At 42.3% G+C, this 25,646-nt stretch overlaps 1 protein-coding gene across 1 annotated transcript in view; it reads left to right on the top strand.

The window, feature by feature from the left end:
- Positions 1-25,646, top strand: part of SLC28A3 (solute carrier family 28 member 3) — a 41,632-nt gene extending 15,986 nt beyond the window's left edge. The window contains exons 4-17 of the mRNA XM_068926959.1: positions 783-972; positions 2,908-3,052; positions 4,718-4,831; positions 6,361-6,438; positions 10,997-11,077; positions 12,112-12,192; positions 13,232-13,357; positions 14,448-14,578; positions 15,224-15,392; positions 17,004-17,201; positions 19,919-20,000; positions 20,688-20,786; positions 22,558-22,681; positions 24,409-25,646. Of these exons, the coding sequence (XP_068783060.1) occupies positions 783-972; positions 2,908-3,052; positions 4,718-4,831; positions 6,361-6,438; positions 10,997-11,077; positions 12,112-12,192; positions 13,232-13,357; positions 14,448-14,578; positions 15,224-15,392; positions 17,004-17,201; positions 19,919-20,000; positions 20,688-20,786; positions 22,558-22,681; positions 24,409-24,511 (1,721 nt within the window). The 3' untranslated portion in view covers positions 24,512-25,646. The remainder of the gene's footprint in view (positions 1-782; positions 973-2,907; positions 3,053-4,717; positions 4,832-6,360; positions 6,439-10,996; positions 11,078-12,111; positions 12,193-13,231; positions 13,358-14,447; positions 14,579-15,223; positions 15,393-17,003; positions 17,202-19,918; positions 20,001-20,687; positions 20,787-22,557; positions 22,682-24,408) is intronic.

The following is a 25,646-nucleotide window of genomic DNA, read 5'->3' as shown; positions in this document are numbered from 1 at the left end:
TAGCATCATTCTCATCCTGCTTTATCGTAGCGCAGACCTGTCCTGGCTCAAGAAAGGATTCTAAGGATATGTTGGTGTTTAACACGTTAATTCCATAAAAAACAACTTACCTTACAAAAAGCGGTAGTTCTTTCCTATTCTCCAGTTGGATAAAATCAGACTATTATTTTCAAGCACTGAATGCTTCATTAGCCAGCACATGGTAGCATTGACACTGCCAAATGACAAATCATTTCATAGCCAATTTATGAAACAAATACAGATTCTGCTTCTAATCTTCCCATTTACTTCAGAGGCGCATCACATCAGTCTTTTATGGTACAACAAGATAAATGTTTTTAAGTGTTTCTCTTAATTTTGTTAGATAGACTCATGCTGCTGTGAAAGTGAACTCATTGTTCTTAATTCACTGTTTTGACACTGAAAAAAGGTGTCCCATACAAATGTGTTTAATCTTCCGAAACGACTAATATATTTGATATACACTTCACTCAGCCAAAGCATATATCCTGCTTCGACAGGATGAACACCTCCAAAAAACAACTCCACCAGCAGCACGTTTTCATATCGGAAAGCATATATATCATCAATAACAACACTATCTGTGAAAGCAAGATTGTTTTCAGTATTTAGCCGAATCATAAAAGCCTTCAAAGATAAGCACAGGCCTGACTTTAAGGAGCTCTTTAACACTAAATTTAGGATTTGTTTCCATTTTTAAAGAGAACAGACTTAAGTGATATTTTTTGTTGTTTTTGTTTGTTTGTTTGTTTTTGTGACAGCGTACCTGGCAGCAGTTATTGCAGCCTGCACCCTAAATTTTCAGAGGGCCTTGGCACTTTTTGTCATCACCATCCTGGCCATCTTCTTCATCTGCTGGGATTTTTTAATAGCTAAGTATGAAGACAGAATTGCTGCATTCTTTTCCCCTGGAAAAAGATTTCTGGAGAAGCAGTGGTTTTGGCTGAAATGGTAAATATGAATGATTTCTTATTTATGCAGAAAGACAAAGCATTAGCCAAGCTTAGCCCTTCTGTTTTCCAGTTTTCTTTCAATTTTAAAAGTTTCACCATAATTATACCTTACAGCACACTTATACCTGTGCTTTCATTTATCCAGAAACATGTGTATGTTCCAGTTCATAGCATCCAAAACTACTCCTTGCTAGATTAAGGTTCCCAAACTAATACCACCACAGGTGACACTTGTAGCCCCTTACAGCAGCTCCTAAAGCATTTCAAAAGAAACGGTGGCAAAAAGACAGGCAGGGAAGGGTACTTGCTAGCAGATGCTACCACCTCTCTGCCTGGATTTCCGAGAATGAAATGTGCTGCATAGCTTACGCCCACAGAAGCACAGGGAGATGAACAAATCGTACAAATTGCAATAAGAGAAATGCAATAAATAAATTTTCCAGGGCAGTAAATGTGCAGCACAAGAACTGTGGAAACTGCCTAAGTTTCAGGCACACTGTTAAGATTGCAATGCAGTAGCTAAGTGTCAAAAATTTTGACAGAGGGGGTAAAAATTCCTCAAATCCAGATAGGTCAAGGTTGTAGTGATAAGGGATCATGTCTGGAGAAAATCAGGTGTGTTGTAGCCTTCTTCATTCATTCTGGAAGCCAGAAAGTACCTCACTGTCACCCTCTCAGAGAGCAAACCATTAACTTGTTATCAACACATGCGAGCTGCTAAAGACTGAAGTGTATTATCTATGTGACTAGTTGTTCACATAGACACATAGTTGTTCACATATCTCCATAACAGCACACAATAAGCATTTTATACCGTAACATTTGGGAAACAAAACCTGGAAGCCACATATGATGTCATGATAGAATCATATAGCCTTATCTGGGATAGTAGACATTTGTTTCCCGAAGAGTTATGAGGCATATTTATTATTCCCGGGGGAAGGAGGAACCTAAGGAGGCTCTGAAGTTCCCAAAGTCCAGTTAAAGTCTCATTAAAGAGGAAAGGGAAACTGGCCAGCTATCTTGACTCTCAGCTAGGTCATCTTCTCTCTAGGAAAGGGATCTAAAAAGGAGTCATTCTGGATTCAGGAGAACATATCCCAACCTAGTTTTAAGATTTTTGAAATGGTTTTGCCCCAGCAGCAGGAGTTTCTACCCCTTCTAGGGCAAAAACACCCTGGAAACAAAAGTGCTATAAAGACTGTGTTTGCTCTTCTGGACAGGAGCCACACTAGAGAGCAGTGGCACCGAGCATTTCAAGCAGACAACCTGGCAACGTCCCAGAGGGAAGAAGTTAACAGAATAAATGTGCACTGATGAGCCGATGGAACAAGCCGGGGCAGTACCTTCTGCATTTAGCCAGGCTGCAGTCTGTTAAATTGTATATATCAAAGATCAGATACTTCACTGTCAACCATGGTATCTGCCAGGGAGAGAGGAACATAGAAATTCAGGCTGTGGTGTTCAGCATTGCAACAGCCAACCGCATTGTGTTTTTGGTCCAGATCTAAAAAAGGAATTCAGGCTTCTTGGTACCACTGAAATCAGTAACTGTAAGAATCTGGGCCTACATTTAGCCTCCCTCTAAGTGGGGTGATGTATTTCCTTGTTTCTCAGGCCACTGTCAGAAAATTGTCCCCAAGGTGGGACCTGAATACAGTTCTGTCACAGTAAAAGGGCTGAACACAGACACATGCATGGTTCTTGTCACTGTTTCTAAGCTAATTAGAACTGTTGTGATTAAAAGTTATTTTTCTAAGCATACTATAGCCAGTTACAAAGAAGTGAACAGCTACAAATCTGCTCCTCAGTGCTAGGTAGTTCACAGGCCAACCAGTCAAACCATGCAATGCAGATTATGAAGGAAAAAAAAAGGAATATCTAATCTCTTTCAGGAAGTCATGCCTGATATCCTCACATGCTTTTTCCACAGGGTGCTGTGTGTAGTCCTTGCTACACTTGTCATCTTCTGGCTCATCTTTGACACAGCAAAACAGGGATCCCGCCAGCTGATCTCCTTTGGGGGGCTTGTGATGTATGTTCTCTTGATGTTTATCTTTTCCAAATATCCAACCAGAGTGAGTATTTAGTCCTTTCTGGATCTTCTATTTAATGTTTCAAAAACTGTTCTCCATACACATGGCCAAGCTCAGTAAGGGTCGTGGAAAATCCAAGAATATCAGAATTTAAGCTTACCAGAACCCAGACATGTTTCACTTATGAGGAAAGCCGTTTCACTCTGAAGACCTGGGGAACATGCACGGCCATACCAGTGGCTGGTTCTCCACTTTTCGGAAGGCCATATCACTTCCTTTGTGCCAGCCCCACTGCAAGCCAGGATGCATTTGTTCCTAGAGCATTAGAGCAAGCCAAGGCAGGCTGCTCCACACCTCCCAGCCCACGGTGGGCTCACCGCTGCTCCCAGACTTCGCAGGTGCTTCTGAGGATATCGTTGTCACACTAACACAAGCCCACAGGAAAACTGGAGATGCGCTTCCCTCGTGAAGCTCTCCGTTGAGTGCCTCCCTCAAAGGTTTGATTCCTGCTGCAAATACAGCAGCAGCTAAGACCAAGTGAGCCACCACATTGCGCTAACCCGCTTCCATAGGCTTGTCAGTGCCATTTAGTTTTCCAGCTATGATGTACCCCTTAATACTCTGTGATAATACAAAAAGGTGTACTTCTGACAAGTCCCAGCTCAGTTTTCACTCCTATATGTATGCACACAGTGTATGTCTTCATCAGTTATGCGGTAATCCACTGCCCAGGTCACCAAGTTTCACCAATTTTTTTACCAAGCTCCTGCATCTGTACTGAAGCTTTTCTTAGCCTACAAAGTAAAAGCAACACAAAAATAACTCCACAAGAGTGCTCGGCACATGTTCCAAGTAGCCCTCACCAGGGCCTGGTGTCCTTTGTGCACGCCGTGTGCTCTTGCACGGGTCCTCGTTATGCCTAATTGGCTTCTGTTATTTGGGTATTATCTGAATAAATTAGCAGGTGGTATCTCAGCTCTTTGCCTTGTAAATAATCAGATCCAGTTTTCACAAGACAAAGATGTTTTCCGGGACGGCAGAGCAGGAAACTGCAGTGTAGTGAACTAGAGAGACTGGTCACCAGCAGCCAGTTTTTCCTACAGCTGCCTTGGTATCATGGGAATCACAATATTGAAAGCAAGGCTGCTCTCAGGTATCCAAGCTCTTTAAAACTGGGGAATATGGAAAGGGAGTTGAAATTATCCAGCCACACAATAACAGAAGTAGCAGAATTTCCTTATTCCCAGGCCAGATACCTGAGGAATCCCCGTATTCTGTTACTTTCGTTGATGTTTCCAGTCTTCAGTTTTAAAAGTAACACTTTTCTTCTGCCCTCATCTACATTTGTTTTATCTTTAAACTGAGGCACAGGAAGGACTGTCTCTCCTTTTCTTATTACTTCATTACTTGCAGCCCATAATGCCATAATACTGAAATGAAAAGGAAGGTGAAATGGGCACCTGCGTATTTATACCTCACCAGCCTATCAACAGCCAGCTCAGATGGAGACATCCACACTGCAGACATCGCAGAACAGGAGAATATGACTCATACTCCAAATCTCCTAAAGCTTGTTTTGGCAGCTGCTGCTATCCTGCAGTATAGTCAGACAAACCCCTTACACCATTTTAGCAAACGTTCTAAAATACATTATTATTTATTTAAATAACAAGTGGTTTCTCTGCTTTTATTTTTCTATCTGTCTAGGTTGCTTGGAGACCAGTATTTTCAGGAATAGGATTGCAATTTGTTCTTGGGCTTCTTATCCTGAGGACCAAAGTAGGGTTTGATATATTTAACTGGCTAGGCATTCAGATCCAGGTAAGATAAAAGACAGAAACTCTGTTTTTTTAATATCATTTTCAGTCTTGAGACTCTTACAGTAGGATATAACAGTTAGGCAGTTCAAGGATCCATTTGCCTCTAAACATTTACGCCTCTTGTTGAAAATTGGGTCCTCAGAAAGGTAACTGAGTACCTGAATCCATTCTTATTTCTCTTTCTATCTGGTTAATATAGGATGCTGCGGGACAGGCTAATAACTAATGACCAGAGCAATCTCTGTCTGTTAATGGCCTTATCTTCCTTGGGCTGAAATGATATTTTGCACCCCTGCAAACACAAAAAAGTTATTATGCCACAGGACCCCTAGAAACTCTTAAATCTGGCCCAGTTCCTAAACATCCTTGCAATATGCCTTACCCGCTGAAATGCCTAGGGATTTGGCATGCCAGAACCCCCATTGCCCTAACCCTTCAAACAAGGTAGCCCACTGGCCCCAGGTGCATTTGGTAGCTCTTGTGATGTGTGATATGAAAAAGTAAGTTTGCATATGGGTGGGAAATCCATAGCTTGGACGAGGCAGACCTGCTGCTTGCGAGGGGCAAGGGATCCCTCCGGAGCAGGGAGGGATCCTGCCACAGGTACCTCTGCAGGCAGTCTGCAGGCACAGAGTTTTAAACAAGTCCATTACTGGAAAGCGGTAGATGAAAGCCAACAAGAGGATCAGAGAGTACCCACCAAAGGACATTCAGCCTCCTCATACCAGGGACGCTGTTCACACAACTGTTCCTCCCAGTACAGATAATTAAGCTCATTTAAAACAAGAAAGCACAGAACAGAATGAGCCTGTGCAGGAGGGAAGGCGCAGGTTGGATGTCAGGCTGCTCATCTACCAGCAGCCTGAGTCAGCTGGGCTTCAACACCAGCTTCTCCATTTCACCTTTCAGCTCAGACTGAAGCAGGTCTGATGCTAACTCTTCTAACTTCTGCTCTTCTTCTTCTGCTAACTCTTATAGCCCCTCTTTTCCACAACTCATTACTTCAGCCATTAGATCTCCATTTTATGCTGTATAATTAATTGCATATGGTGGCTTTAGGAGTAGAGAAATGCACCACAGTATCAGGACTGAAAAATAAATCCTTCTTTTAGGCTAGCTTTTGTCTACTCTTTTCACAGCTCATTGTTTTGGCCATTAAATCCTCATTTTTAAACTATATCACTTCTTGTGTGTATTTATATTAGAGGGAGCAGAGCAATGCATCACAGTATCAGCATTTAAAGATAAATTCTTCTTTTCAGTTAGTTTTTAGCCCTTATCCTGTCAGGTGCAGCAGGTAAACATGCCCTATGGCCTTGTCTGCATGGTCTGAGGCAATCTGCACTCTTGCAAGAGCAAAGGAAAGAGCCTAGACTCAGACAGATGTGGAGATAGCTAAGCTTCACCCATATGGAGCAGAAAGCTCTCTGCACCTCCCCAGAAGTCTCCACAAAGCAGCTAGTAATACTGGCGTATTATTTGGCAGCAACCCACAGCCCGTGACCAACTTGTTTTGTTTTCTGCCTCTAGACTTTTCTGGAGTATTCTGATGCAGGCGCTAAGTTTGTGTTCGGTGAGAAGTATACAGATCATTTCTTTGCTTTTAAGGTAAGGCAGCTTTTATATGCGCTGTGTGCATGGCAGGTAGACAACTGCCAAGGAACAAGGAACCTGGTCATTGAAACAAATATTACCTCCAGCTTACCTTTGCCACCTCTCCACAAATAAAGATCCTATCCTATGCTATGCCATCCTATCCTGAAATTGTGTGCAGACCACTGCATCACAAATATTGCCCCCATAGAAGTGGAACACAGAAGGGTATACTTGCGCATACATGTATAAGCTACGTATGTATAGGTGGGAAGAATTACAGAGTTATATTTGGCATTAAGGAAATCCCAGGGAGATTCCACTTCTCTTCTACGGGAGAACTTGTTGGGAAACAGCTGGAATACAACTCACTGTGCTCTCTAACCTGCACCAGCGTCCCATCTGGTTTGGCAGCTACACATAAGCCATGTCATAACACCTGCTTAGGCTGAGATCGAGCATATGTAAAGCGAAAAATAAGATAAATTATTTTAAAAGAACCCTGCAACACAGACCGAAAAAGCATCAGGAGTCCAAGTCCATTCTTCTGTCTGATAATTCAGTCACCTGATTCTGTGGACTTGCACACATTTTTATCCTCTTTCTTTCCTGGATTGAAGTGATATTCCAAACTGGGTATTTTTCACACTAAACTCTTTCACTATCTATAAAATATGCCATTACTAAGAATAGTCAAAAATTCAGAGAAGAAAGAAAAAGAATTTCAGCAAGGAACAGAAATTACATTTTAATTGCCGTCTCTTTAACTACAAAACATTCTGTTTTACTTTTCAGTCACCTCTCACTCTTACTCTGCTCAGCACTCAAATCACAGCTTGCATTCATGATTAAGTATTCTGGGGGTGAAATGGTTAAACCCTTCCCCAGAAATGTTTCCTGTATTTTTGCACAGTTTACTCTGAATATCATTTTTCAGCTAATTTTTTAATGCTTCAGTAGTGGTGCAAAATGTTTTGCTGACTGACGCCAAACCTAAGACTGGATTGGCAGGAGTCTGCCTCCGGGCAGGCACCCCTCCATCACTCTTATTCTATGGGCTAAGCCTGCAAGAGACACGTGTGAAATTTCTAGGGGAGGGTAACAGGCACTATTAGAGCGTTGTCACTCTGAAGAGTAAGAAAGCAAAAATCATGAGTCTATTTTCAGAGTTGCACATGCCTTGGGATAGAAACGTGCACACTAAACAGCGTGGCAGGCAAGTGCACAGCAGACCCGAAACCTTTGCCGTCTGCTTCTTCTGTATATCTCTTCCTACAGCCTAAGTGAGTGACAGCTGTCCTAGTATCTCTTGAAATATTTGCCAGGTACTTGGACATCCAGCAGGTCAAAAGTGGGTTTTTTTTGCATCTTTCACATATTTAATCCTATCGGCATACAGCGGTAAGCTGCCTAAATCCCACCCCAAGGTATTTCAAACCATCGCCCAGAAAACTAATGTTCTCAACCGCAGGCTAGCTCTGGAGCGGGAGCAGACAAGTGAGAGGGCGTCTCTTTGCAGAAAGCTGCCCGAGCCCCGGCCGTGCCCACCTGACACCCTTGGCAGTGACACCTTCGTTTCCCACCAGCGCAGAGGCACCCAGCGGCAGACCCAGCCCCACACTGCGCACCCGCAGGGTCGTTCTGCCCAGCTCTACTATACTCATTAATCAAGTCTCTCAGAACCCAGTCCTGGAAGCACTAATTAGTCATGTAAACACATGCATTGGCATGCATGAGCCAGGTTATTTTAAATGTGGATTTCCGTATGCATACGCAGAATTTCAGGGTCCTGGAACAACCACCACTTGCCCACGTAATTAAACAAACACATTATTTTCCAGTAAAAATAGATACTTAAGCCTAACAGAGAGACCACCTCGGCTCCACTACCAACTCCAGAGAGCGAAAAAACCGCACAGAAATATTCCTTACCTCGAGCAAACCCATATAGTCTGAAAACACCTCTCAGTACAGAGTCTTCTACCTTGTTTACTATGAAAGGCAGGTTTACTGCAGGCAAGCAGGGTGCTAGGTGTCTATTGTATGAGCGAGCAGCTTGCTTTCGGTGCCAGGAGCATTACAACTCCCTGAAAAGGGTTTTGCTGTGAAGCTGCGGCTTTAGGAGTGCCTGAAACCAGAACATACCTTAAACAGCCACAACTGCTCCTTTAAAGGACTGCAAGGAAAAAGCTGAGCCTCAAGTCGCAAATGGGAAAGGGGTTGTGAGCAGCAAACAGCTTCAATTCCTGCCGTGCACGTATCACAGGCAGCAAGTATGATCCAGAAAGTGGCTCTCAAATACAGCCAAACCTCTTTGCTTCCCAACAGAACTGATAAAACATGAGAATCTGGTTTATCAAAAACAGCGAGTGAAGGCCTAAAAACCAGAGGTTAAAGGTTGTATTATTGGAGCACTAACTGCAACTTTTTTTAGGCCTCAGATAAGTAATTTTAAAGTGCTGTGATACCAATATGCTTTTCAATTTAAATGTTATGGGATTTTCTGATGTGCTCATTCAATTTATTCATCAGTTAAAACTTGGCTTCCTAAAAGTATGTAGCAGGTAAGAAAAGCTATATGTATTGGAGACCAGACTCCTGCACAAGTGCGTCTGCAGAAAGATATATAATTCTAATAGCTTAACCATGCAGACATAATTACACCAGAGAACCTATACACACTTCATGTATGGAAACATGCTAGCCCTTTCCTTTTACATTTTTGTTTCCAGTTTTCTTAGGTAGAGACAGATGTCAACCCTACAAGCTGTACCTCTGCATAAATCCTAGTTCAACTGGTGTGTGTGTGGGGGGGGGGGGGGGGGTCAATGAGAAAAGAAAGTTTGAGAAAAATATTTTTAACTCCCTGTCCAGACTACCCACGTCTTGGAGGCAGACTGCTGGACTCAGAATAATGGCACTACAGCAGAAAGAGGGAGCTAGGAGTCCACAAAGACAGAAGAAAGTTTTAGGAGTTTTCTTTCCCCCTGAAAGGAATTTCATGCAATTGGTGTATGTCTTCTCTCTGATCTCAGATATCAGAGGAGACTCTTGGCCTGTTATTTTCAAATACATTTCACTTAGCTTAGCCAGTAAAGGAAATTACCCGTTAAGGCTGATATCCTACTATTACCTTCCCCTGCTGAGCACAGATATTTCTGTATGTACAACCTACCCGGCTGCCCCACATATACAGAAGAAAGGTATTCTCAGATGCCCTGGATCATCCCCATGCTGCCTTTTGCATAGCCATCCTGCTTCCCAAACCCCAGGAGATACCTCCTCAAATAGAGTGGTTTGCACTGTCCTTTCCCCTCCTCAAATCCCATAGCCCCAGCAAGGGGGAACCTGGCTCCTTCTACCACCCCCCCCCCCAAATCCTGCTTCCAGTGTTTGCACGTTTCACTGGGTGCCTGCACCCAGAGTGGGGCTGCTCTGGGTCCACCCTGAGGTTTTCCCCTCCCTCTCCCTGCCCCACGCACATCTCCGCTGCCAGGCTACATAGATATATACCCCCCGTGCATACGCTGCTGCCCCAGGCTAAGACTGGCATGTCTTTGGAGGGACTGCTACTGCCAACGCTTATTAACCTGTGCTTCTCATTTCTCATTTTTGCACTAGGAAGGAGGGAAATGGGTGGCTGGTGTCCATTACGCTTATTTTAGAGCAAAAATTTGCCAATATTCCATGCCCTGTCCCCCCCTTCTTTATTTTGAATTATATCCTAGGTGAAAGCTACCCTAGACATGACAGACGACCTCAACGATTATATACCTACTAGATAGTTGCTACTTTTTCTGATGAAGACATAACCTGCTAGGTACCACATGAAATAGCTGGGAATTCAGGCAGGAGATTTTACACATAAAATAGTCCAGCCTCTGTATGCGGTTGAAATACAAATTATCAGAACTGAAAAACAAACTCCTTGTTTTGTAAAACCAAACGCTACATCCAGAACTGCCTGCAACTGCCAAAGGGGAAAACATGGCAAAATGGGAAAACATGACAAAATGGAAAAACGCTGAAATCAAGTCAGCCCCAGTAAAAGTCTCTTCATTTGCTGAAGGATTTCTATCCCAAAGCATATATATACACCAAAGCTTATAGCAGTCCAAAGCAAAGTTTTTATTTTATTTTAAACAAAGACATAGTTCAATTCTGAGTTATATACCATCAACATATTGTGTGTATTTCAGCTGGTGGTTTTCAAGGTCTACAGGTGTAGAGATCCAGATATTTGTAGATGCCTGTGTCCAGTAAATGTTTGAGATGACTAAAACCTGGCTATAAACAAATGCATGTGCTAAACCGAACAGTTTCAAAACTATCACAATCCTATCAGAAAACTATCCAGATACCTGAAAAGTAATGCATTGTAACGCAACACAACACCTATACACAGTAAGCCCGGTTTGTTAAAAGTTTTACACTGTAAGTATGCAAGATAGATGACTTTTCAAGATCTTGAAGTATATCTCAAAAAAAACTGAGCCTCTTGTTGAAAAATGAAGTGGCCTACAGAAAAGAAAACCACTCTGGAAGTGTTAATGATTTTATTTTTTCAAATCAGGTCCTGCCAATCGTAGTTTTCTTCAGCACAGTAATGTCTATGCTTTACCACGTTGGATTCATGCAGTGGCTCATTGGAAAGGTACTGAACTTTTGCCAGCACATTTTCATTTGCCTAGTGCGGGACACCTATCGAACACATACACTCAAACTGTAGCATTATCTCCAAGTAGCTTGGCCAGGGTCAGATGTATGAATTCACTCGGAAATACCTTGAGGTGTTATCACTCCAAAGTCTTTATTAGCATCACCTAGGACACTTTCCTTCCTTCAGACTGATCTCATTCCTAATTTCACACTAATTGTTAGCTTTGCCTGGCTAGCTATCACTTCTCAGATGCTACATCTGTGAATTTTCCTTTCCTCTTCCCCTCATTCTCCCTCCCCAAAATGCAAGCTTAAAGTTACAGCACAGCCGGTAGGATTGCTGCCTACTACTAAGTATTGCAACGGCAATTATATATTGCATATACCCTTCTGTTGCAGATCCCTGAAGGATGCATCTCTGAAGGCTTGTAGCTGCAAAGACTAGTTTCTCTCTTCGTGCTTTGAGCACTAGTGCTGTTAGGTCCCAGGTCCAGCACTAGCTCAACAAGCTTATATCAAAACACACCTTCTTGCATGGTGGTAGTTCAAGCTTATTTGAATGTACCCTGGAGAAAGTCTGTTGTCCTTCTCATCCAAAGGATTGTTAATATAAGCACCACAAACCTCACCTAGCTGAAATGCTGTGTGTTAAAGATAATACAAATCATGTTTAGCCTTAGGTTAAATTCCACATTTTTTCCTTTCATATGACCAAAGTTCTTTTGGACTGGTACATATGTAAAAGACATGTCAGAATATCTGCCTCAGTTAACTTAGTTTGATGAGTTAGTTTCCAGGCCAATGACAGGAACAGCCTAGAGTCTTTCAGCATTTTACTTGCAGTTCTGCCGAAGTATTCCTCCCTGGCTTATTTTAACATGCTACTATTAAATGAATTCACTGCATGTTGAAATCATTAGTTCATGATATATTGTAAGCTTGTCTCTAAACTCCTATATTTACGTGATTAATTCAAGAAGGACATGGATTAGGCAGACCAATGTGTGATTTTTTTCTTAATCATTTTAGGTTGGTTGGATAATGCAAATTTTCATGGGGACAACTCCTGTTGAATCTCTGGTAGCTGCTGGTAACATATTTGTGGGACAGGTGAGTTAGAGCATGGAAAAACATGGATTACTAACAAAGGATTAACGAATACCAAAAGGTGAAATATTGCTGTTCACTGAGCAGCTGTGTATAACAAAATAATCGCTTCATATGAAGCTTCAACCCCTGAACACACAGTTGGTTTCCAGGAAGCCAGAATTGCATTAAGGTTGTATGTCGGCAATGACACATGAGTTGGCATGTTCTGGGAACCACATGTGCTCAAAAAGGAAATCTGAGCACAAACCTGGATGATAGATCGCCCTTAAAACAAGTACTAGGCTAGTTGAAAGCCATGAAGAAGGAATAAAAAAAAAAAAAAGAGCGATCAGATAGTATGAGAAGAGGGCATGTGAGGCAGGCAAGGACAGGAGAGACAGAGAATACAGAAAACTAAGATATAGGGCTGGCTATGTAAGATCTTAGCCAAAAAAAAAAAAAAAAATAGGAAAGATTCTAACAGTCCGCTTCAATGAGGAATCCAATAAAACCACATTACAGGAGTATCTGTCCTAAGCTCTGAAGCATCAAGTAGATTCTAAGCCCAGAAACAACACAACCACAGCAGCGGTATTTAGCAGGGGTGCATCACTGTAGGCTACTGCTTCCAGTGTGTCCATATGGCACTGTTTCCAGCATGTGCAGGCAGACATGCCAGGGAGTCAAGATCTTTATCTTGCCCTTAAATACTGGTGGTATGCACGTTTCACACAATGCATAGCCTTACCTGTGCATCAGACCTATGGCCGTTTCTAATTTACTTAAAATTGGCTTGGGGCTTCTTGACCATTTCATCATGGCTTTGGGAGAACCCCTAAAACTATCAAGAATTATCATCAACTAGACAAGATGAGCAGTGATACAATTTTACTTGGGGGGGGGGGAAGTGCTATTGATATTCAAAGCACTCATTATCACTAGATTAGCTAACACCTAAGAAAGTGTGATCAGCCAGTGATTTTCATGCCCTATCGTTAGAAAAAAATCGCTAAGAGTTTGCTAGGAAATGCTTTGTCTGATGGCTGTTTTTTACTTCCAGACAGAGTCTCCTCTCCTGGTACGGCCCTACTTACCTTATGTCACCAAATCTGAACTCCATGCGGTCATGACAGCAGGATTCTCAACTATTGCTGGAAGTGTCTTAGGAGCATATATTTCTTTTGGGGTAAGATCGGGAAGGAAACCTGAAGAATACAGTGTTTATCAGAAATCATACATGTATAGACGCCCAAATAGAATGATTTGGAAGTATATAATCCCCATGTATTTTCTTAGGAATTAACCACACAAATCTTTCCCAATTGTAGAAAAAGATATCAAGATCTGACTTGCAAACTCTTGTTGAGTGGCACAAACTTCCACCTATCTGACAGTCTACCTGTCCTAGCTGAAAGGGCACGATCAGCTTGCACTTATTCCTACAGTCCAGATGAACAGACATATGGAATATGCCAACTGATCGACTCTGCCACTTCTGTGGCAGTGATATAGATAAAGCACTCCAGGAATTGTTATTATTCTCATGAGTCTAAGGAGTATGTTCATGAGGGAGCTTCCAGCAATGTTGTACAAACACAAATCATAAATGACTGCTATGCTGAGGAGCTGACAGCACAGATTTACACAGAAAAACAGGCACGAAGGTGTGATTTCATCGGGGGGCAGTTGACAAATGTATTAGTTCCATATTTGTGTAAAATACAGCTGAGAGGCAGAAGCAAGAAGGGAGGAAATTAACTAAAAAGACCAAGAGAGTAAGAGAAGGAAGTAATGGATGGAGATACTGCAGAAGTTAGCAAAGGATGAGCTTAGAGTTGAAATTTATGAAAGAAGGGATAAAAGGCGAATTGTCAGGCCATGTAAAGAAAAAAAGGGGAAGGGGAATCTTACAGTTTCAAGGGACAAAAAACAGTGTAGTGCCATGAGGGGCATATAGGGGGTCTTAAGGAGCAGACACTGGTTCTCACTCACAAAGCTCTGCTATTTTTACACCATGCTGTCCCCCAGACCTGTTTTATTACTATTATTATTACAGATAAAAGACTCATACTTTTCACTACTTAGATTTTTTCTTCCTCTCTCCAGTTAGCTTTCTCCTATGCTTCTCATTCTCTTCTTTCACCTATGAGCCGCGCAATCCTGTTAATATCCCCCTGTAAAAAAATCATCCAAGCATCTAATGATTTTAATTGCTTTGCTTGTGGTTGCTCATGATAAGGTTATCAAAGCCTGTTTTCTGTCACCTGGATTTCTAGGTTTCTGCCTCCCACCTACTGACGGCTTCTGTCATGTCAGCACCGGCATCGTTAGCCACCTCCAAACTATTCTGGCCTGAAACTGAAAAGCCCAAAGTAACTGTGAAGAGCGACCTGAAAATGACAAAAGGGTAGGTTGATCTAGACCCTACTTAATAGTAAAACCCATGAAGAAATCAGATTGGAAATAATAACTCATCACACGTAACATCAAAAGGCCCTATAAGGCAGATTTGCAAGCAATAAGTTATTTACACGCCAATATACCCTAAGTAAGTAGTTTCTGAATTCAGGTGCAGTACACTCTGCTATAACTGCATGGGGGTATCTTTACTCAGTGGAACAGGCAGAGAGCAGCAAAGGGCTTAGGCTGTGCAATAAGCTCTCCACAGAAAGAGGGAAAAGCCTGCCCAAAGTGAACCACCAGGAGATTTTCCCGTTTGCTCTGTTGCTGTCTTTGCAAAGCGCGTATCAATGCAGGCATATGAAAGCAAAGGGGGAGCAGTCATCTCAGCGACAGCAGCAGCTCTGGCACATCCAGCAACTGACCCCAAATATGCCAAAATTCATCCTCAAGGCTCCAAAAATACACCTCTTGGTAACTCCTGGGATGATCCAGGGTAAAAACATACTCTGCCTGATCATTATTTTCCCTAGGAGGGCCCAGACAGCTTCAGTAGTTGGTTTCTGATCAAGTCTGTGTAACTGTTACTGTGCAACGGGTTGTCCTTGAACTGAAAGATGTTCACATTCTGATTTTGTTTTCACTGACCAAGTGATTCAAATAACCTGCTGGAAGCAGCCAGTCAAGGTGCCTCTGCCTCCATCCTGCTGGTGGCCAACATCGCCGTGAACCTGATCGCCTTTCTCGCTCTGCTGGCTTTCATTGACTCAGCCCTCTCCTGGGTGGGGAGTTTGTTTGACTACCCACAGCTGAACTTTGAGGTATGGTCCTCAGGCCCTTCCAGGGCCAAATGCATGCATACCCCTGTCATCTTCAAAATAACTACCTAGGTGGTTGGGTCTTTTTTAAATGATCTAAAAAATATGTATATTTTTATATACGTATTCTTGATAGTGTCTTTACAGCTCAAGGAAGAATAGTTGCTATGTAAGTATTTCTGTATCCATTAGTCCCTCTATAGCTTCCCTCTGGGGTGTTCCTGTTACCAGCAAAGCAACTTTATTGAGCATTGTATGCTAATACCTGCCTCCCCTGACTTGGCAAGGCAGCGGCAATCTGTTTACACACCCACTTGCCAGGCCATTAACATCCCATTCAGCTGAACACCCAGAGAGGCTTTAGCTTCAGATCACCCCACCAAGTCCTTAACACTCACTAACTTCACCCAAGGAAGGACAATGCCACAAGCTAGGGCTTGCCTGAACTCAGGGCTTACTCAATACCACTTAGTTCCCAGCACACTTGAACCAGGAAACTGCACCCCAATCACTCTGCTGAACAAATAGGTTTTAAACATGACTTATCCTTCGACCTAGGTCAACACGTCATTTTTGACAAGGTGGAACACTCTCAGTTCAAAGAGTCTGAGCTTTTTGTTTTGCAAACTCCTGATACAAGTATAGCGTCAACACAGATGCAATACCAAGATAGAGGTGCTGGAGAAGCAGGTAGATACTCCTAGCAGACACAGCATCAGCAATATTATGTTACTTTATTAGCTTCCAGAGATTATCCCACTGCACAAACACTCCCAAAGGAGGAAAGGCACGTGCACACATACCTCAGCCGCACTACTGCAGCAGCTTAGTAGCTGCTGAGTGGAACAGGACTGAAACAGACAGTCCACAAGGAGGCAAGACTCACAGGCACAACACATTCAAACATCCCTCCCAAGAGGGATACTGACCTCTGGGCTCTTTTGTGGTAGAGAAGCCAGGTGGAAATAATCACTGCTTTAACACCTCAGGTGGATTCACTAAAGACAGTCTGACCAAACCCTTTCACTAGTGGAAATATTTTGTCTCTTACATAAAAATAAGCTATTCAGGGATATGGGAATTTTTTACTTGCTTAGAAGTTTTTATGCTAGGAAGAAAGGATACAGCTTTAACTATATCAGATGCACAAATTTTATGCAGAGACAAGCCCTTTGTCTGCACCAGCTGGAGGCCCAATAACCTGTTAATTAGAGAACATTCATTAACACACTTGATTTAATCGTCTGAAGAATTAGACTTCTCTTTCCTCTTATCAGCTCTTTGAACTCAACCCTTCTTGTATCCTGCACAAACACTGTCCAATCTGAAGTCATTGTTAGGGGAAAAAAGAAAAGAGGCACAGAAATGTTTATTTAATTTTAGATGTAAAATGAGGGGCATACCTAATTACTTTGTTGTATCTAGATTTTGGGTTAGTCTTTTTATAATTATTCAAGCGTACCTTTCTATTAAAAATCCTCATTCTCACAGTAGTTTTAGCAACACAACTCTGCTGAGATAAAACAATCCTTTTTAAGTTTAGAGAACTTGTCAGATGCCATCATTTTTAACCAGTCACCTCTTCTGATCAGCTCCATCTTACATATTTTGCAGAACATTTGTGCTTATGTCTTCATGCCGTTCTCCTTCATGATGGGAGTGAACTGGGAGGACAGTTTTATTGTCGGTGGACTCCTAGGTTACAAAACTTTCTTCAATGAATTTGTGGCTTATGAGCGCCTCTCAAATCTGATTCACAATCGAGAAAAGGGTGGAAGCATGTACATTAATGGTGTGAAACAGTATATGACTGTAAGTAACATTTTCTTTTCTACTGATTTATTGGTTCTAATTCTTTTTTACTGGGACTCAACTTATTTTTAATGGGCACAGAGGGATAAAGGTGGCATATTATTTTGAAGTTTATATACAGCAGCACTGTGTAATTATTAAAATGCATCCCACCCTTGTCAGGCTGCCATGACTGTCATCACACTAGGTATCTCAAAAGTAGCAAAAAAAAAAAAAAAAAAAAAAAGCCTGCATAGCCTTTGGAAAGGGGAATCCTAGGGAACACTCAGCATCCCGTAGGACACGGTACTTGGTCTCCAGACCAAGGCAATATCTCTAAGATGAGTTTCTCCTCACCTCCTTTTTCACTAGCACTTCCCTATAAGATACCCTCCTAGGAAAATCCTGGGCAAGACCTGGAGAAGCCCTTCAGCCCACAGAGGTTTACCCAAGCATTAAGTACCGTGAGAGAAATCAAGGAAGCTTTAGCTGGTGAGATTTGAGATATTACTGGTACTTCCTTGTCCATGGCACAACTCTGTCAGAGGTTAAGGTCCCTGTGCAGACAGTGGTAACACAGGGCATGTGGCTGCACCTCCACTGCCACACACCAAGTCCAACTAGTGGGCTTTGATTACAATGGGCGCATATCTTGTCCACGCTTCCACCCAGATTCACCCTAGAGGGTAATAGTTCCTATACTGAGGAAGAAATCTAGAGGATCTCAGCACAAAGCATCCTGAGTGCATGCACAAGGGCAAAGAGGATGCAGTAATCAATGCTGACCTTTGCAGCGATGAGTCTTGCATCCCCACCTGGCTGTCTTGACTTCTCTTCCGTCAGCCTCAGTGCAGAGCATCTGCCAGATTTGTCCTCATTCTAAGCACAGGCAGTGAAAACCGTGATATCCAACACTGCACCTGCAGCAGCCTTTCTTCTCAAGTCAAGCTGCCGCTGTAGCGGATCCATAGCTGGGAAGTATCCTTTTCTACAGCATTTAGTGTTTACCCTTCCTGGTGTGATGCTGCAGATACCCACTTTATAGACATAACTGAGAACTCAAGTCCCTGACCACTTGCAGTCCTTAATACTAAAACATATTTCACAACTAGAGATACAGAGCCAGGTAGTCTGATCAAATACTTAACACTCTAACCTGAGCATCCATTACCAGTGTTGCTGGAAATAGTACCCTGGGCTGAGTGGACCTCTGCTCTGTCCTCTACTGCCATGCTATGTTCTGCAAGGGGGATATGGCTCTAAACTCCTAAATGAATGCTTAGATTTTTTTAGAGCTGGAAGTCAATCTTTAAAATTCACCTATATTTCACCTTTCTCATTATTTTAGTAAGATATAGCGTAGGACTTCTGTCTTCCTTGTTAATTCCTAGAAAGAGCCAAACTAGTCTTCCATGGTAACCAGCTCTGAGATGGAAAAATAATTTTGATTCATAACATTCCTGTAAAAATTGCCCAGTAACTAATTTAATTATGGCAGGACAACTCCGCTGAAAGTACACTTGGCCTCCAGTTTTAATTTCTGTTCAGCTTCCAAACTCTCTGATACATCTAGGCAGAGATATTTGGTCAGAGAGAGTGAACAAGCTTCTGAATTGCCTCCCCTGAGTCAGTAATAACAAGGCTTCCTGTTTTCTGAGCTAGGAAAATACAAGTGAAAGCAGGGAAATCACAGCAGACAAAGCCTTTTCCAGGAAAAGCAGATAGAGTGGGTACTTGAAAAGCATTTTTCTGCAGATGTGCAGAGTGATTGAAAATACCCACAAATTGGTTTTCATAAAACAGGAATGGAAACAGAAACTTCTAATAAACAGGAAACCTACTGGAACACTCACTCAGCAGTCTTCAGCTTGGGCTTAAAATACAATAAATAGGACTCAGAGCTGCCAGGGGGGAGAAAATCCATTTGCAAAGAGATGCTACCTCCTTTCCCAAAATGTTTGAATTAAGTTTGTCTCATCCAGGTGCATAGCCTGATTTCACTCAAAGTCATCCTGCACCCTGTAAAGGGTCTCTCCATGGAGGGAGACAGGAGGCAACCCACCCTCCTCTCTGCCCTGAGGTTCAGCATGAGCCACCATTGTCCAGGAGAAGGTGACTGATGTCGGGAAAGAAGTAAGCTGCTCATGGGACTCCAGTGGGGCTTCTAAAATCGTAACATTGTCTGCCTGTCACCGCAACAAAGAAAGCGCTCTCTAGGGCAGCCAGTTCTGTGCACAGGGTGGAGCATCCTTGGAACAGCTGGGTGTGTGGGGCGTATTTTTTCACGAATGAAGAAATCAGGTTTCCAACACAGCATTATAGAGGCAGGACAAATAAGAACATCTCAACTAAAGTTCTCTGACTAATACGCTCAAAAATTAGAAGGTAAATTGGCATCGGTAAGATAAGATTTATTTGTAATTACTAATATTTAATTCAACCAGGCAAAGCAATATACATAAACAGTACAACAAACATACGGTTTACGAGTCCTCACCTGCACTGAGCATGAAAACCACCACATTTTCAGAAGGAGAACCTTCAGAAGGAGACCTTTAAAAGGTCATGCTCAAAGCCACATACATAGGCAGCAGCTGAGCAAAGTGGAGCAATTTCCATACCGCGAGCACTGGGCCACAGTGCTGGTTTTCCACACCTCTAGGTCAGCATGAGATATTTTGAACCACTGAACAAATGACTCGACCGTTACCGGCCTGTGGCCTGTGTTTGTTTTTCAGGTTCGTTCTGAAACCATTGCCACCTATGCCCTTTGCGGGTTCGCCAACTTCGGCTCCCTGGGACTGGTAATAGGAGGCCTGAGTAAGAATGTCTTTCCTTACAATTTATTTGGCAAGCAAAAGCAAAGCAAAGACCCAAAGTGACATGCTGCGAGTAAAGCTTAGCGGCATTGGGGGCTGCTCCTCTGAGGCCCAGGACTTGCTGTGTGGTAGGGCTCCGGCAGCACGTGCCTGGGGGGCAAGAGGGGCTGAGGGGAAGGGATGGAATGAGCCAGGCCAACTGGCTGAGCAAGTGACAGCACCCTCTGACTTCAGGAAAAGCCAACTATCTCAACCGCCTGCTAGTCTGAGGGAGAAAATTGGCCATCTTCTCCAAGAGGTCACATATAAGAAAACTAAAATATAGGCTTCTCAGACCTCTGGAGAAATGGAGCAATGAAAAAGCCAGCTGAGATCCCTACCTGAAGGCCCACCACTGGCTCCCTTACCTGTGGATCTTGCAGCGGGGCAGTGTGGAGGAGCAGGACCAGCTGCGGGGCCACCAGGCCTGGCTCCGGTGCTGCACCCAGGGCCTTGTTCCCAACAGAAATAAGTAACATCAGCATTAAGCAGTCAAACACCCCACTAAAAAATGTCACATTTTCCTTCCTTGCTTTGCCCAGTTAGGCCTGGGGTTGGGACTTCCTCTCACTACGGGAGAGTTGGCAGGTTCATCTTCTGTATGTCTATATGTATTTATACTCTCCACATGCTTTAATTATCTTCCTAGCAAGTATCGCTCCATCCAAAAGAAAGGAAATTGCCGGAGGTGCTTTCAGAGCAATGATTGCTGGGACCGTTGCCTGTTTCATGACTGCCTGTATCGCAGGTATCCTGTATAAATTTGGTGCATCTTGCAGTGAGTGACCACAGGGTGGCAGTGCACCGGTACCATAACTGCCGCTGGGCAATTCCCGTCCTTTAAATGCCAGTCTTTCCAGGTTTGACAGGATTAAAAGTCAACATTCAGTGAGAAGTTGCTGAAAACTGGAATATAAAGTGATTTGTCTTATTTCTTCTTCTGTACCTTGCGTATTGACACCTCATTTTTTTAGCCTATGTATAATCACTGACTCATGAACAAAGAGATAATTGCAAGTTATAGATGAGCTGCAATCCCTCCTCCGCACCGCTGGCTCTGGAAATACAAAACTTACTATAGAGCAGAAAGGGGAGGAGTAGGATGAAAGGGGGGTGTGAGAGAGAAGGAGTGTGAAGGAGTGAGGGAAAGCTGAACACTTTTCTACCGTAGAGCCAAATGGATGCTTTGGGCCGATGACATTCCTGTAGCGGGACAAATCTGCATTTCAGTTAAAGAAAGAGCACTAGGGTGGGATTCAGCAGAGGCTCCTTATTTTCAAAGCCTCCCCTGCAAGCTGAGTAAAAATAATCACAATGAAACAGCCATCTTAGGAAGGAAGTGAAGAAGAATATTAGGCATTCAACTAATTAATTAATTGACCGGCCATGGTTCAGTGACAATTTTTTTCCCCAGTATCTAGTAATCGCTTTCCCAGCTTTCTTTTCAGAACGTGTGATATCCAGAATGGCCATGACAAAACTCAAAGCACTGATGTTCCTTCTATGAAGAACAATCTTGATGTGTTATTTAGCTGAAAACAGGGTATCTGTGTCAAATCCCACTTCCCTATCCCTTTGTGTTCAACCAAATCTCATACATTCAGAGGATAAGCCCACCCTATTTTCTCAAAGTTGTAAAACCGGTGCACTTGGCCTTTTATAAGTCCCATAGCCCTCACTAAGATTTTAGTGCAAAATACTGTTCTGTACAGTTGGGGCATCAGGAAATCTTACTAAAATGTGTCACTTGAAAACCTTAGCCCGAAGAGTTAAATAGTGAACAACCATTGGCAAGTCTTTTCAAAACAATGAAGCCTGCTGTGGAAAGAAAATTATATTCCACCCACTCCTGCCATGGCAAATGCTTTTCTTATGCCCAGAAGAAGGTATAGGAGCCAAGTAATTTCTACTACCCCATTTTACAGTAAGAATATATTAAATATTTGGCTACGTTCTGCAGCACTAAATACAATAAGAAGCTGTCATTTTCATGTTTTTGCTACTCCATTCCTATAATGAAAGCTGATGTTACTACCTATACAACATTTTGGAGAACACCTAGCAAAATAAAATAAAACAAGCCATCACTGTTTCTGTTAAAAAACAAAATAAAATAATGTCAGGTCCTGCATTTACATGCACTACGATAAATGTGGCATAACTGCATTTTAGTTAATGAAGGCAGACTGGTGCCCAGCCAGTGAGAAATGCATTAGCATACCTTTTTAGAACCATTATGAGGAGCAGCAAAACAAAATGTTCCTAGTGTGACAGGAACCAGAGTTTTGCTTTTATATAAAGTCTGATCACTCCTTAATCCAGTTCTATAAAATGATTCAGGTTTAAAAAAAAATAGGCTTTTATCTTGCATCATTTTACAGAACCATCCCAGAGTGCTCAGATAATATCTTCATTCCTACCAGCCAGGACACTTCATCCGACCGCACCCCAGTGACTGAAGTCCCCAGGTGTTATCACCCTCTTCAGTACTGATCAAGAAAATTTTACTTACTTCACAGGAATGCTGTCTGTCCCTGGTGTAGAGGTTCCCTGCCACATTTTATTAGGCAATGCCTTCAACTCAACAAATTTCCTGGCCAACAGCACAGCGCTGGTTGAATGTTGCCAGGAGGTCTTCACCAGGTACCGAGAAACTCTTTATCCTTTGTCAGCATAATTTGGGGAGCTCAGATATTCTCTAACAGACTCCTTCTATTTTTTTTCAATTTAGCTTTTTTCCTAGGTGCCTGGTCCCCATGAACTTGCCCCTTTTTAAAGAAATGAATATGTTAATGCCATTTGAGTGTTTTCCTTTTCTATAGCATTTCTCTGTAACATGCAAAACACAGATAGAACAAACCAAGAATTCAAAACATTTTTATCCAAACCTGAACTTTCCAAAAGGCTAAAGACAGTTGTATTCAGTGGTCTAGTTCAGGCTCATCTCAGATACTTAAAAAGAAAATCAAAAACTTGAAGTAGCATAATACTAGCACAGTATCTGAGGATAATTCTAGCTGAAAAAAGCCAGGGGCTTTTCCTTTTGCAGTCTACGAATCTGGCTGAACATCATAATAATGATGACTTTTGATACAGAAAACATTATACACATTTGAGATAGGAAAATGTTCTGAGGTAAATTATTTTTAGTAATTCTCTATCCAAGGGCTATGGAGAATAAAGGAATAATGATATTGAATAAGGAATATACTAAGTCCTACTTAAGACTACGCACAAAGAACGAAAAGTCTATTTATTTAGATTATGGCAAACGCTTTTTACATCTGTCATAATGTGCTTTTTCTCACTTTCACAACTAATTATTTCAGAAATGAAGAATCTGTTTCATCTCTTTTCCACCTTATGGAAAATCAAGGATCTTCGCCCTCTTTTCAAATTTCTTTGGCAAAAGGCAATGCTCTAAAATTAAGCATTTATCTACAAGAGAAATGTATAATTAAACATGACAGTGATGTTGCTGTAATCTAACCTGCAGGAATTGTCTTGGGAAGATCCTCAAATGGGATAAATTTTCAGAATTCTGTGGATTACATGTGATCTGGTCTTAGGTCCTCCTGGTTTAACTAACACAGGGCTTTTGTTTTATGGTAGAGAGGTATCTCATTAGACCATCTCAGTTATCAGGACTTAGGGCAATTGGAAATTCCTTCTGATATTTAACTCCCTGTAATAGGAATCAAAATTACAATTCTAACCTCAGCTGCTTTTTTTTTTCCCCCCAAATTATTCTTTTGAGACATATATGCCGTCCTTGTATGCCTCAGCATAAAACGTAGCTTTGAATATGGACATGCACAAGTGTATGCATATTACTGCAAAGAACCTTCTGCTCTTACCACTTGATGTTCTGAATGAGTTTATCATAACTCTGAACTAGCGCCACTAACTTTTGGGCAGAGCAAAAATCATCTGTGATACTAAGTACGTTCCTTTATTGAAATTTTCTCCTCACTCCAGCTTTAGCTCATCATAATAGTTTTAACTCTATGAGGTTGCTACAAAGCCTAGAACATGCTATTTTCACCAGAATCAGCACTAAACAAATGCATTGAAGATAAAAATATCCTGAATAGTGAAATCAAACTCTGAACCCTTTCGGTTATTTAGGAAGATATACCTGATGCACAAGGACTTTTAACAGAAAACCAGGCACTGACCCAAAAAACTAGACCATCTGGACACTGCACATGGCCAGTGTTTAGGATGGTCTAGTTCAGTTCCATTTCTCATGTGATAATTTAACACATTTTAAAGTCCTCTGGGAAAAAGGGTGCATGTGTGCATATATATGTGCATTCCTACATGAGGAAAAAAAGTAAATCCAATTTTTTCTTTCCCTCCTTCCTCAGTGTAAATGTGTCTAAACCAATCTTCCCTGGAGGAAACTACAGCCTGAGCTCCTGGAAAGGATGTTGTCGAATATTGGACCTACCTGCTTCTCATTGCAGTTGAATTAAGCCATAATTTGGGTTTGGGATAGTTCATAACAGGGAGTTGCTTTTCTTGGTGGAAAGGTAATGAGAAATGTCCTTTTCCCAAAAAAAGTGTGGAAATTTTTGACCTTTATTTCCCCTCTTACACAAGCCCAATTCCTGACTTGCATGGAATCATTTATAAGTTACATTGGGATAAATGCAAGAAAACTGAGACCTCTTGCTACAGATTTCTTCTGCCATTACACCTCAGAAAAGAATGAGAAAGTTGTCAGACCAGTTACTGAGCCTGATTCTCCCGATTTCATTTCTACCCTGCAACTATTGAATCTGTGGTATAAAACTGCTGCAGGCAAGAAGAAAATGGCTCAATGGATTTGACTGCCACATAAGGAAAGCTGTGGACTACAAATAACACTCAAAATTGGCGTCCACTCCTACTAGTATTTCTGCTCTTTCTGATGCCGAAGAAGTGCTTTTACTGCACGAAGGCAGATGACTGCTCTCAGAAAGCCCTGTGCATTTCTCCCGGTAGCTATGGCTACACGTGAGCTGAGCTGCAGCAGTGCTGTGCCCCTCACAGCTTGGTCACTGGGCCACCCGCAGCAGGGACGAGCCGCTGTCGCCGCAGCCTCCCACTGCCCATGGAGGCAGCTGGTGCATGCCCCAAAGGGTCGGAGGCCCCCGGGCCGCAGCTGGGTTCAAGAGCTTCGTCCCACTTTGGGGGTGACCTCTATGAACAGACGTGGCCAGCTCTGATTTTTATTTTCGTTTTGGAAGAAAGTCCAAGCAACAGTTCTCGTATCGATTCTTCTCGTTCTTCGTCGTTGCTAGCTCTGACGTCTGACACTGGAGTCACCGGCAGGACCTCACCAGAGCAATCCAGCCGGGAATGCCGGTGGCTTGCAGTGAATGAGCCCTGGTAAAAGCGAATCAGGCTCTCACCACTTGCCTACAAAAGCAGCATTTGTGAATCTTGACTATCAGACCATGAATAGAAGGATGCACTATCAACATTAACAAAATGTCTCTTTGAGAGATCACCTCATTTTTTGTCACCTGGCTATATCATAAAAAAAGACTGAGTAGATTGGAGAGAAAAAATGTACTCTGAGTTTTCATAATAAACCTAATGTATATTTTTGAGGCCTGTC

Source organism: Struthio camelus, chromosome Z, assembly GCF_040807025.1.
Source record: "Struthio camelus isolate bStrCam1 chromosome Z, bStrCam1.hap1, whole genome shotgun sequence".
Taxonomy (NCBI): Eukaryota; Metazoa; Chordata; class Aves; order Struthioniformes; family Struthionidae; genus Struthio; species Struthio camelus.
This window is presented reverse-complemented; position numbering and strand designations above follow the sequence as displayed.